The 14,561-nt window shown below is 42.7% G+C and overlaps 1 protein-coding gene across 3 annotated transcripts in view; it reads right to left on the reverse strand.

Moving 5' to 3' along the window:
• The window catches only part of HMG20B (high mobility group 20B), a 550,570-nt gene that overhangs the window by 101,243 nt on the left and 434,766 nt on the right, over positions 1-14,561 (reverse strand). For 2 of the 3 annotated variants that reach the window (XM_077254572.1, XM_077254566.1), the window contains one exon: positions 6,282-6,360. The exons of the other annotated variant lie outside the window; for it this stretch is intronic. In XM_077254572.1, the coding sequence (XP_077110687.1) occupies positions 6,282-6,360 (79 nt within the window). The remainder of the gene's footprint in view (positions 1-6,281; positions 6,361-14,561) is intronic. 3 annotated transcript variants of the gene reach the window in all.

Raw genomic sequence — 14,561 nt, forward strand, 5'->3', positions numbered from 1 at the left:
GGCCGCGCTCACGGGGGGAGCGCGGCCGATCGCGGCCGGGTGTCAGCTGCCTATCGCAGCTGACATCCGGCACTATGTGCCAGGAGCGGTCATGGACCGCCCCCGGCACATTAACCCCCGGCACACCGCGATCAAACATGATTGCAGTGTACCAGCGGTATAGGGAAGCATCGCGCAGGGAGGGGGCTCCCTGCGGGCTTCCCTGAGACCCCCGGAGCAACGCGATGTGATCGCGTTGCTGCGAGGGTCTCCTACCTCCTTCCTGGCTGCAGGTCCCGGATCCAAGATGGCCGCGGCATCCGGGTCCTGCAGGGAAGGAGGTGGCTTACCGAGTGTCTGCTCAGAGCAGACACTTGGTAAGCCTGCAGCCCTGCACAGCAGATCGTCGATCTGGCAGAGTGCTGTGCACACTGCCAGATCAATGATCTGTATTGTCCCCCCCTGGGACAAAGTAAAAAAGTAAAAAAAAAAATTTTCCACATGTGTAAAAAAAAAATAAAAAAATTCCTAAATAAATAATAAAAAAAAATTATATATTATTCCCATAAATACATTTCTTTATCTAAATAAAAAAAACAAAACAATAAAAGTACACATATTTAGTATCGCCGCGTCCGTAACGACCCAACCTATAAAACTGCCCCACTAGTTAACCCCTTCAGTAAACACCGTAAGAAAAAAAAAAAAAACGAGGCAAAAAACAACGCTTTATTACCATACCGCCGAACAAAAAGTGGAATAACACGCGATCAAAAAGACTGATATAAATATCCATGGTACCGCTGAAAACGTCATCTTGTCCCGCAAAAAACAAGCTGCCATACAGCATCATCAGCAAAAAAATAAAAAAGTTATAGTCCTGAGAATAAAGCGATACCAAAATAATTATTTTTTCTATAAAATAGTTTTTATCGTATAAAAGCGCCAAAACATAAAAAAATGATATAAATGAGATATCGCTGTAATCGTACTGACCCGAAGAATAAAACTGCTTTATCAATTTTACCAAACGCGGAACGGTATAAACGCCTCTCCCAAAAGAAATTCATGAATAGCAGGTTTTTGGTCATTCTGCCTCACAAAAATCGGAATAAAAAGCGATCAAAAATGGTCACGTGTCCGAAAATGTTACCAATAAAAACGTCAACTCGTCCCGCAAAAAACAAGACCTCACATGACTCTGTGGAGCAAAATGTGGAAAAATTATAGGTCTCAAAATGTGGAGACGCAAAAACTTTTTTGCTATAAAAAGCGTCGCTGGTTTCACACTTTTTTGTCTGCAGCGTTTTTTGCACAAAAAAACGCATGCGTTTTTTCCCTATATTTAACATTGAAAACGCATGCGGTTTTTTTGTACGCGTTTGGTCGCGTTTTCAAACGCATGCGGTTTTTTTCTGCATGCGTTCATTTTCAGAAATACAACCTGCAGTATTTTCTTGCGTTTTTAAGCACATGCATTTTTATCGAAAAAAAACAGAAAACACACTGAAAAGCCACCCACCACCATCAAGGTGATAAAGGGATCCAAACCCTAACCCTAACTCTACCCCTAACCTCACCCCTAACCGTTTAATGAACATTTTCTGACAGTCATAGTGCCACGTATTTCAGTGCCACGTATTTCAGTGCCACGTATCACGTATTTCAGTGCCACGTGTTTCAGTGCCACGTATCACGTATTTCAGTGCCACGTGTTTCAGTGCCACGTATTTAAGTGCCACGTATCACGTATTTCAGTGCCACGTATTTCAGTGCCACGTATTTCAGTGCCACGTATTTCAGTCACGTTTAGGGTTAGGGTTAGGGGTAGGGTTAGGGTTAGGGTTAGGGCTAGGGTTGGAGGTAAAGTTAGGGTTGGGGCTAAAGTTAGGGTTGGGGCTAAAGTTAGGGTTAGGGTTTGGATTACATTTACGTTTGGATTAGGGTTGGGATTAGAATTATGGGTGTGTCAGGGCTAGGGGTGTGGTTAGGGTTAACGTTGGGATTAGGGTTAGGGGTGTGTTTGGGTTAGGGTTTCAGGTAGAATTGGGGGCTTTCCACTGTCCAGGCACATCAGGGGCTCTCCAAGCGCGACATGGCGTCCAATCTCAATTCCAGCCAATTCTGCGTTGAAAAAGTAAAACAGTGCTCCTTCCCTTCCGAGCTCTCCCGTGCGCCCAAAAAGGGGTTTACCCCAACATATGTGTTATCAGCGTACTCGGGACAAATTGAACAACAACTTCAGGGGTCCAAGTTCTCTTGTTATCCTTAGGAAAATAAAAATTTGGGGGGCTAAAAATCATTTTTGTGGGAAAAAAAGATGTTTTATTTTCACGGCTCTGCGTTATAAACTGTAGTGAAACACTTGGGGGTTCAAAGTTCTCACAACACATCTAGATAAGTTCCTTGGGAGGTCTAGTTTCCAATATGGGGTCACTTGTGGGGGGTTTGTACTGTTTGGGTACATCAGGGGCTCTGCAAATGCAACGTGACGCCTGCAGACCAATCCATTTAAGGCTGCATTCCAAATGGCGCTCCTTCCCTTCCGAGCTCTGTCATGCACCCAAACAGTGGTTCCCCCCCACATATGGGGTATCAGCGTACTCAGGACAAATTGGACAACAACTTTTGGGGTCTAATTTATCCTGTTACCCTTGTGAAAATACAAAACTGGGGGCTAAAAAATCATTTTTGTGAAAAAAAAAAAGAATTTTTATTTTCACGGCTTTGCGCTATAAACTTTAGTGAAACACTTGGGGGTTCAAAGTTCTCAAAACACATCTAGATAAGTTCCTTGGGAGGTCTAGTTTCCAATATGGGGTCACTTGTGGGGGGTTTGTACTGTTTGGGTACATCAGGGGCTCTGCAAATGCAACGTGACGGCTGCTGACCAATCCATTTAAGTCTGCATTCCAAATGGCGCTCCTTCCCTTCCGAGCTCTGTCATGCGCCCAAACAGTGGTTCCCCCCCACATATGGGGTATCAGCGTACTCAGGACAAATTGGAAAACAAATTTTGGGGTCCAATTTATTCTGTTACCCTTGTAAAAATACAAAGCTGGGGGCTAAAAAATCATTTTTGAGAAAAAAAAAAATTATTTTCACGGCTCTGCGTTATAATCTGTAGTGAAACACTTGGGGGTTCAAAGCTCTCAAAACACATCTAGATAAGTTCCTTAGGGGGTCTACTTTCCAAAATGGTGTCACTTGTAGGGAGTTTCAATGTTTAGGCACATCAGGGGCTCTCCAAACGCAACATGGCGTCTCATCTCAATTCCAGTCAATTTTGCATTGAAAAATCAAATGGCGCTCCTTCCCTTCCAAGCTCTGCCATGCGCCCAAACAATGGTTTACACCCACATATGGGGTATCAGCATACTCAGGACAAATTGCACAACATTTTTTGGGGTCCAATTTCTTCTCTTACCCTTGGGAAAATAAAAAATTGGGGGCGAAAAGATCATTTTTGTGAAAAAATATGATTTTTTATTTTTACGGCTCTGCATTATAAACTTCTGTGAAGCACTTGGTGGGTCAAAGTGCTCACCACACATCTAGATAAGTTCCTTAGGGGGTCTACTTTCCAAAATGGTGTCACTTGTAGGGAGTTTCAATGTTTAGGCACATCAGGGGCTCTCCAAACGCAACATGGCGTCCCATCTCAATTCCAGTCAATTTTGCATTGAAAAGTCAAATGGCGCTCCTTTCCTTCCGAGCTCTGCCATACGCCCAAACAGTGGTTTACCCCCACATATGGGGTATCAGCGTACTCAGGACAAATTGTACAACAACTTTGGGGGTCCATTTTCTCCTGTTACCCTTGGTAAAATAAAACAAATTGGAGCTGAAATAAATTTTGTGTGAAAAAAAGTTAAATGTTCATTTTTATTTAAACATTCCAAAAATTCCTGTGAAACACCTGAAGGGTTAATAAACTTCTTGAATGTGGTTTTGAGCACCTTGAGGGGTGCAGTTTTTAGAATGGTGTCACACTTGAGTATTTTCTATCATATAGACCCCTCAAAATGACTTCAAATGAGATGTGGTCCCTAAAAAAAAATGGTGTTGTAAAAATGAGAAATTGCTGGTCAACTTTTAACCCTTATAACTCCGTCACAAAAAAAAATTTTGGTTCCAAAATTGTACTGATGTAAAGTAGACATGTGGGAAATGTTACTTATTAAGTATTTTGCGTGACATATGTCTGTGATTTAAGGGCATAAAAATTCAAAGTTGGAAAATTGCAAAATTTTCAAAATTTTCGCCAAATTTCCATTTTTTTCACAAATAAACGCAAGTTATATTGAATAAATTTTACCACTAACATGAAGTACAATATGTCACGAGAAAACAATGTCAGAATCGCCAAGATCCGTCAAAGCGTTCCAGAGTTATAGCCTCATAAAGGGACAGTGGTCAGAATTGTAAAAATTGGCCCGGTCATTAACGTGCAAACCACCCTTGGGGGTGAAGGGGTTAAAGAATATTTTGGGGTTATTTTTGCTCTCTCTAGCAATGAGTCTCTCTGTCTCAATCTTTGCTGCCTTGATTTGTTTTTTACAGAATTTATTTAATTTTTTGTATTTATTTAATGCCTCCTCACTACCTACTTCCTTTAATTCTCTAAATGCTTTCTTTTTGTCACTTATTGCACCCCTTACAGCTTTATTTAGCCATATTGGTTTCCTCCTATTTCTAGTATGTTTATTCCCATACGGTATATACTGTGCACAGGTCCTATCCAGGATGCTAATAAACATCTCCCATTTTCTTTGTGTACTTTTATGTCTCAGGATATCGTCCCAGTTAATTGCACCAAGATCCTCTCTCATCCGTTGGAAATTTGCCCTCCTGAAGTTTAGTGTCCTTGTCACCCCTCTACTACACATCTTATTAAAGGAGACATGAAAACTTTTTATTTTGTGATCACTATTCCCCAAGTGACCCCCAACCCTTATATTTGATATGCGGTCTGGCCTGTTGGTTAATATTAGGTCTAGCAGTGCCCCCCTTCTTGTTGGGTCCTGAACCAGTTGTGAAAGGTAATTGTCTCTAATAGTTGTCAAAAATCGATTACCTTTACTGGAACTGCAGGTTACTGTTCCCCAATCTATTTCAGGGTAGTTGAAGTCCCCCATAATAATGACTTCTCCTTGAGTCGCAGCTTCATCTATTTGCTTTACGAGGATATTCTCCATTGCTTCCATTATTTTTGGAGATTTATAACAAACCCCTATCAGTAATTTATTATTTTTGTTCTTTCTTCAGCAGGGATTGTGGTGTCACAGGCTTCAGTGGCAGCACAAGGCCCAGCACAGCAGCAGATTCTGTAGGGTGACCGCTCTGCTGGAATCCTCAAGTAGTGTGAGGACCTGCAGTGCGGTCACAGACAGGTCAGAGCGGTCATATCGTTGCTCTGACCTGTCATTGGTGTGATCGATGATGACATTGATCACACCAATTAGAGCTGGCCCTGGTGACCCTGGCAACAGCCTAGGATCGGAGCTCAACGACTGGGCACAGCGCGGTCACACAGAGGCTGTGTCCTGTGACTGGTGCGATCGATGTAATCGTCGATCGCACCAATCAGCGGCTCCAAGCAATGCCTAGGATCAGTGCTCTTACAGATCCAATCCTAGGCAGGTCACCGGCAGGGAACAGCACGGTTACACTGAGGCTGTGCCCTGCAATTGGCGTGACCAATGTGATCAGCGATCGTGACAATCGTGGTCCTTTCCAGCGATGCCTGGTGTTGCCAGGCACCCGCCTGGGATCGGTGCTCTTGGAGCACCGATCCTAGCCTGGGACATCACTGTTTCAGGCAATCTGATTGCCCGAAACAATGACAAATGCTGCGTTAGGCTGTTCAGAATTGAGCAGCCAATCACAGTGATCGTGTGTGCGGGAGGGCGGCAACAGCCCCCAGGATGATGGCACCATCTACCCACAGGTAAGATGGTGCTGGAATTTTAATGCAATCACTACGACTTCGATCGCAGTATCGCATTAAAGAAAAGACGTGTACTATTCCATCCATGGTCAAATTGGCCCATGTCACATGGACGGAATAGTACGTCGGATGTCAGAAAGGGGTTAGAACTCTTTTGAAAAATGAATGACTAACTAGGATTAAAAAGAATGATACTTACAATTCCTCCTAAATCACAGCTTTTAACAAAAAGGTGAACCAATGCGTGCTGCATGTTCAGGTGATATTTCATGTTTTGATATTCTAGCTATATAATGAAAAACTTGAATACAAAGAAATGGGGAAAAAAAAAACTAAAGTAATGCCTAATCACCTTTGTTTTGGTCCAAGAACTCTTCTGTAAAAATTGGAACATCAAAAGCAGAGTAACCATCACTCTGGGAATCTCCAGTCTGAAAAGATAGATATTATGATTCTGAGATGGCCTCGCAGAGTACAAATAAGCAGAGTATTTAAGATGAGAAAAAAAAAAAGATTTACTTGCTGATAAGATAGAGACATAAGTTTATTTATATAACCAATCAAATCAGAGATAAAATACTTGTCAAATAACTTTAACCTGTGATCCCCAACACCATCAATACCACATGAAGTTGTGCATCTCTTACAGATACGCCTTATTGTAGAATAGCAATTTCATGTGAGCATGCCACTAAACCAACTTTGACGCATTAATTCCCCAGAGGAAGTGCAGGCATGTGCAAGATAATTAGAAAAATCCACAACGTAAAAAAACGTATCGGCAACTGCCTGGGAAGCGGTTATGAAGAACATTTGCTAAATGGAATTTTTTCCTTGAGTCTGAAAGCAGCACATAAAAAGATCACTGGTCAACACAAAAAATACAAGCAAATGTAATATGTCTGTTTTATGGAGTTTGATGTGCTGATTCAAAAAATATGCTTAGTTTTGCTCTATCACAAAGTTTCTGAGATAGAAGTATTTTTGTTATTACGCTATTTCTGCACTTTCTATGTATGTGGTTTTTCCTATGTTATTCCCATTTCTTTGCTTGTCTTACTTAATTGTGAATTTTCTTACAGGGACAACATCAGTAAAGGTTTTAGTGAGTTTCATGGGAAGGAGTATTGACAGTGCACTCAACCAATGACTGCTTCATGGAAAGTCACATGTTATGGGGATGAGCTAACTGTTATGAGGCTGTAAGATTTGAGTCAGTCAGAAAAGGATGGTGATGACAGCAAGGATTGGTATGTGAGACTCTGACAGGAGACAACAGAGATCTGAGCCCTGCCACAAGTAGATAGACGGGAAGGCAGTGGACAGCCGCCATTGTGAGAGGATTTTCACTGCATTTCTAGGAGGGCAAGACACCTCAGAGATAAGAAAACAGCTCAGCCACTGAGGTGTAACTGAGTGACGGTCTCTACAGACAAAGAACCTGAAAGCAGCCAATATCACACTGAGAAACTGCCTGTCTGCCAATGTTCATCTGTAAGGAATAGGCTGACCCGTTTCCCTCACAACTGTATATAGTTATCTACCAGATTACCTCCACTAAAATCAGTTCTAAATACAATCTGCCTCTGTCATCTCTGAGGAAATAACTGCATATAGTCGGTCTTCACATCGCATTTTTTTTTAATTTAGTTTGTCATTACCACTGAACTGAACTTACTCTACTGTTTGATCTGATTAAAAGGAGAAAAATGCCCCGACAGTGTATCAATTATCCGAACAGATTCTGCTGTGTGTGGTACTTTTACACCAAAAGGCCAAGTATGTTCAATCACTCATGATATTAAAAACATGTACCAGATGTACTTTTAGGCTATGTGTCCACTTTGCAGAATCTAAGCAGAATTTTCTGCATCAAAACCGGACTCGCTTGCCAGGAAATCTGCCCGCGTTTTTCTAGCTTTTTTTTTGCGTTTTTATCGCGTATTTGTCGCATTTTTCATGAGTTTTTTTTCCATGCGTCCCAATACAATTCTATAGAGGCAAAATCGCCACGATTCCGCAAAATTAATGAACATGCTGCGTTTTTTTCCTCAATGCGTTTCCGCATTGTGAATTTATTTTGGTTCAATAAAAACTGTTGTGTAAGGTGAAGCATTTTTTTCTGATATGTAGATTACAGTTTTCTTAATGTCGCCAGTATATTTGCCAGTATATTTCCTATGCCCTATAATAATGATGCTGCTCCATGGAAACTATACGTGCTACAGAAAAACTATAAAATTATTTATTGGGTGAGATATAGGTGCTGCCTTCAGACTCAAGGAAAGCAAAATTACAGATTAAAAATGTCCTCTTTCTTTTTTGTCCTCAGGAAGCCCACATGGAATTAGTATCGCAGACATCTGAGAACCCAAGTTGTGGAGAGAAAAAAACCTTATTCTTTATCAGATGGATTTAGAATAAGAATAGGTCAAATATTATTGTGGAGACATTCGTGAATGAGGAAACCGTGGAATAAAACATGGCACAGTCCTTAGAAAAACACCACCTGGTACCAGTTTGACAAATATAAAGTACTCGTACTAGCAACGTTCCCAGTCCCCCTTGCAGGATGTCATGGCCACAAAAACCTTACCTTGAAGGATAATCAGTTGATGTAAACCACAAAAAAAAAAAAAAAAAAATTCAAATGAAGAGCCAGTCTTGTCAAGAGCATAAAAAGTTGGCCTGAAGGTTGTTGAATCTTGAGGAATTTGAGACTGACCTTTTATTTTGTAGAATAGATCGGGAACCTCTCACTAATAGCTAGATAAATAGCCTTCTGTCAGTATTCCGGGTTTTCCAAGTTACCTTGTGAATGATTTTGCCCTTTGTTAAGATGGAGTTTGCTGTTTTTGTCTGCCCTACTTCCTGTTCATTTGTTTAAAACCCGGTTCAGGTGTCAGCCTCTTTGCTGGAGTATTCTGCTTCTGTTTCTCCTTCAGCTCAGCTGCTTGTTTGCTGTACTTCTACCCGTGGCTCTGGACATTCTCTGCCTATGTAAGTTACACTCTCAGTCTGTTGGCTTTGGAACTTAACCCTTGGTTCACTCCTCCGGGTAAGGCTGGTTTCACATTTGCGTTTGTGGCCGCAGCGTTTGTACCGCATATAAACGCATGCGTTTTGTTTTCCTATATTTAACATTAAAAACGCATGCGTTTTTTTTTTCTCGCGTTTTGCCGCGTTTGCCGACGCATGCGTTTTTTCGTCGTTTGCGGCTTGGTGCGGAAATGCAACACATAGTAATTTCTAGAGGCGTCTATTTGCCGCCAGGAAATGCATGCGGTCGATTGCGCAAGGATTACGACAAAAAAACGCATTGCTGTCTATGTAAACGCATGCGTTTTTAAGCACATGCGTTTGGTTGCGTTTTTGAACACATGCGTTTCAATAGAGAAAAACAAGTTTAGACACTGATAAGCCACCCCCCACCATCAAGGTGATAAAGGGATCCAAACCCTAGCCCTAACCCTAGCCTTAACCCTAACCCTTACCCTAGCCCTAATCCTAATGGGAAAATGGTAATAAATACATTTTTTTATTTTTTTTATTTTTCCCTAACTAAGGAGTTGATGAAGGGGGTTTGATTTCTATTTATAGGGGGTTTTCTATTGGATTTTTATGATTGGCAGCTGTCACACACTAAAGACGCTTTTTATTCCAAAACATATTTTTTACGATACCACATTTTGAGAGCTACAATTTTTCCATATTTTGGTCCACAGAGTCATGTGAGGTCTGGTTTTTTGCGGGACGAGTTGACATTTTTATTGGTAACCTTTTTGGGCACGTGACATTTTTGATCGCTTTTTATTTTGATTTTTGTGAAGCAGAATGAACAAAAACCAGCTATTCATGAATTTCTTTTGGGGGGCCATTTATACCGTTCCGCGTTTCGTCATAATACACGCCCTCTGTAGTCCCATTGGCGGTGTCTGGTTATCTTGATTTTTCTCTTGTGAAATTTCTCTTTATGCGTACCAAAAATGCAAACGCAGGAAAAAACGCATATAAACGTGTACAAACGCAGCGTCTTTTTACCCGCATGTGACACCGCATGCGTCTAAAAAACGCCGCGTTTGTACGCGTTTATATGCGTTTTTTCCACCACTTGTGGATGCGTTTTAAACGCTGCGGATTTAAAGGGAACCTGTCACCACGTTTTTGGAAGATGGGATAAAAATAGCGTTAAATAGGGGCAGAGGTGGGCGTTACATTAGTGTGTGTGTTATGCGTTTATTACCCACCTAAGTTGCCGAAATAACTTTGCAAAGTCTCCGTTTTCGCCTGTCAATCAGGCTGGTCAGGTCACATGGGCGTGGTGTCTTCACCCAGATTTGGCGTAGTTTTCCGTTGGTGGCGTAGTGGTGTGCGCATGCCCAAAGTCCGGAATCCTCTTCCAGGGGATTTAAAATAGCGCGGTGTTCGTTATTGCATTGGTGATCGGTGGGCGCGGCCATCTTCCTTTGGCCGCGCGTGCGCAGAAGCGGCGCTCTGCTGGCCGCGGCTTCAGGAAAATGGCCGCGGGATGCCGCGCGTGCGCAGATGGATATCGCGGCGGCCATTTTCCTGAAGCCGCGGTCAGCAGAGCGCCGCTTCTGCGCACGCGCGGCCAAAGGAAGATGGCCGCGCCCACCGATCACCAATGCAATAACGAACACCGCGCTATTTTAAATCCCCTGGAAGAGGATTCCGGACTTTGGGCATGCGCACACCACTACGCCACCAACGGAAAACTACGCCAAATCTGGGGGAAGACAACGCCCATGCGACCTGACCAGCCTGATTGACAGGCGAAAACGGAGACTTTGCAAAGTTATTTCGGCAACTTAGGTGGGTAATAAACGCATAACACACACACTAATGTAACGCCCACCTCTGCCCCTATTTAACGCTATTTTTATCCCATCTTCCAAAAACGTGGTGACAGGTTCCCTTTAAAGGCAAATGTGAAACTAGCCTTAGAACTCTGTTTTGGAACTGTGTTTGGAACTTTGCTGCTGGACTTAGACTGTGTTTGCTACTTAATCCTTATTTACTCCCCCCGGTGGGAGCTACTGGAAATTACACCAGTATAATACTTTAATGTGAACTTGTTCTGGACTTACCCGTGTTTATGCCACAACTGAGATAAACTTGAGAACTTGTTTCTGGACTTACCCGTGTTCATGCCACACCTGGGATTAACCTGAGGACTTGTTTCTGGACTTCCCTGTGTTTACTACATACCCGGATTTGACTCTTTCTGCACCAACTGTGTTTTGGATCTGCACGTCACCCGTCACACTCACCTTGCCAAGGACTTTGGCCTAAGAACTCTTTCTGTTTTGCTGTATATGGTTAAGGGACTTGTTTCATTGCGGGTTATCAGTATATTGTTTTGTGTGTTATTGCGGTGTCACAAATACACTATTTGCACTAAAGAAACCCGTCTCTGTCTCTTCATTGCCCCATGCTACCAGAATCCTAGAGTTCCTACAATAGTATTACAGGATACTCCAGCCAAAAAAGGATTCTGCTTGGGCAATGACAGAGACACGGGTAGACAAGATGTTTGCTATGATTAACTCCTAGCAGCAGGAGGTGGCGGCTGTACAAAATAAGATGAGAGACATGGACTTCCGGGCTAACCACAATGCGCAGGTGTTTGGTCAGGCTCTCCAAGATTTACGTACCCTGGTAGACGCTCAGGTTACACCACCTGTTCAGCATACACCACCCACCAGTATGCCTAAATTGCCTCCTTTCCAGTTTAATGGTGACCGAAGTCAATTCCGCGGGTTTGTTAATCAGTGTATATTATTTTTTGATGTACATGCTTCTTACTATCAGTCTGATAGATCTAAGGTACTATGTATTATTATGCTGTTGACATCACGGGCACTGGCTTGGGCAAATCTTATGGTTGAAAGTCGCGATGTCCGTCTAAATAATTTGAATGATTTTCTGGCAGCTATGGCGCAAATGTTTGATGATCCCAACCGCCGTGCCTCCGCTGAAAAATCCTTGCTTTCCTTACGTCAGGGGAAACGTTCAGTCATAGAGTATATTACTGAATTTAAGAGGTTAGTAGTGGATAGCAACTGGGATAACAATGCTTTATTGCCAATTTTTAGGAAAGGTTTGTCCAGTAGAATCAAGGATGAGCTAGCTTGCTTAGTCTCCACAGGAGTTTGAGTTATTTTTACAACACTGTGTGCGTATTGATATCTACCTAACTGAACGCAGACAAGAGAAATATGCAGCTTTAAATCACATCACTAATTTTACTCTTCCGTCTAGGGAAACTACCAGCAAGAACCCACGGGAAGCTGAGGAGGTGCCTATGCAAGTGGACTCACTACAAAAACGTGAGAGTAACGAACGCCGTGAATATCGCTTTCGTGAACGCTTATGCTTTTACTGTGGTCAATCAGATCATTTCCTTATTAATTGTCCTAAATGTCCCAGGCGACCTAACAAGGTGTTGGCGGCAGTAGGGGATTAAGACAATACGGACACTGAGTCAGAAGTTTCGGAGACCAGTTTACATCTAGATGCTGTGGTTCCCCTAACAGTGATGTCGACTTCCCCTAAGATCAAGGGGAGAAATACTCACATTGTTCTCTTCCTATTCAGATTCTGTGGGAGGGACAGTGGATACCAAGTTCTGCTATGATAGACTCTGGAGCAGGTGGAAATTTCATGGATTCTTCTTTTGCCAGGGAACATGGTATTAAGACCCAGCTAAGAGCCTCACCAGTCACCATGGAAACAGTGGATGTTTCTCCATTAGTTTCCGGGCCAGTAGACCGGGAGACGGTGCTTCTGAAGTGTAAGATGGAACCAGACCATCTGGAAACACTATCATTTTATGTTAATATCTTCTCCTCATTTTCCTGTAATTTTAGGAATTCCCTGGTTACGGTCACAGAATCCAAACATCAATTGGGAAACCAAGGAGATATCCTTCCTTCCGAAGTGTAGCCCTACCATCAGTCCAACGGTAACAGCTCCAGCTACCCAGAATTTGGAGGAAACGAAACAGGTATCTACTCTCCCTCTGGTTTACCAGGAATTTTCTGACATTTGTGACAAGAGGAAGGCAGACCAACTCCCTCCACACAGACCATATGACTGCCCCATAGAGATGCTTCCTGGGGCAGCGATTTGTCATGATTCTCAATGGCGAGAGAACATAGCCCAGCATATATGAGAACTAGCTCTTGGAAGATGGAAACTATACTGACCATGAACTAAACCTGCCGCACAACTAGAAGTGGCCGGGTAGCATGCCTACGTTTTTTTATCCCTAGATGCCCAGCGCCAGCCGGAGAACTACCTAATCCTAGCAGAGGAAAAGACAGTCCTGGCTCACCTCTAGAGAAACTTTCCCAAAAGGCAGACAGAGGCCCCCACATATATTGGCGGTGATTTTAGATGAAATGACAAACGTAGTATGAAAATAGGTTTAGCAAAATCGAGGTCCGCTTACTAGATAGCAGGAAGACAGAAAGGGCACTTTCATGGTCAGCAGAAAACCCTATCAAAACACCATCCAGAAATTACTTTAAGACTCAAGCATTAACTCATAACACCAGAGTGGCAATTTCCGATCACAAGAGCTTTCCAGACACAGTAACGAAACAGCAGCTGTGAACAGGAACAAAATGCAAAAACACACAAGGACAAAAGTCCAACTTAGCTGGGAGTTGTCTAGTAGCAGGAACATGCACAGAAGGCTTCTGATTACATTGTTGACCGGCAAGAAACTGACAGAGGAGCAAGGTTATATAGCGACTCCCACATCCTGATAGGAGCAGGTGAACAGAGGGGATGATGCACACAAGTTCAATTCCACAAGTGGCCACCGGGGGAGCCCAGAATCCAATTTCACAACAGCGATTCCTTTCGGCCATGTTTACTCGTTGGCAGCTCCAGAATTAAAGACTTTACGGGAGTATATAGATGAGAATATAGCCAAGGGGTTTATCCGACCATCTTCTTCACCAGCGGGCGCTCCCATATTCTTTGTAAAGAAAAAAGATGGCACTCTAAGACCGTGTATTGACTATCTGGAGCTAAACAAGGTAACCATCCATAACAGGTACCCGTTGCCGTTATTTCCTGAATTGTTGGAGAGAGTTCGCCAAGCTAAAATATTCACCAAATTAGATCTTCGCGGGGCATATAATTTACTCCGTATACGTCCCGGAGATGAATGGAAGACAGCTTTCAGATGTCGGTATGGACATTTTGAATATTTAGTGATGCCATTCGGACTCTGTAACGCTCCTGCTGCTTTCCAACACTTAGCCAACGATATTTTCAGGGATTTACTGGATCATTATGTAGTAATTTACCTGGATGACATCTTGATTTTCTCGGATTCCCTACAGGAACACCAGGAACATGTCAAGACCGTGCTCAGACGTTTGAGAGATAACCATTTGTATATCAAACTCGAAAAGTGTGAGTTTCATTGCTCCAAAATTCAATTTTTAGGCTATGTTATTTCTCCCCAGGGATTGAATATGGAGTCCAGCAAGATCCAGGCGATCATAGATTGGCCGGTACCAGGAAACGATAAAGAGGTACAACGATTCATTGGTTTTGCTAACTTTTATAGACGTTTTATCCGGAGTTTTTCGGA

The sequence above is a fragment of the Ranitomeya variabilis genome, chromosome 1 (assembly GCF_051348905.1).
Source record: "Ranitomeya variabilis isolate aRanVar5 chromosome 1, aRanVar5.hap1, whole genome shotgun sequence".
In the NCBI taxonomy this organism is placed as follows: Eukaryota; Metazoa; Chordata; class Amphibia; order Anura; family Dendrobatidae; genus Ranitomeya; species Ranitomeya variabilis.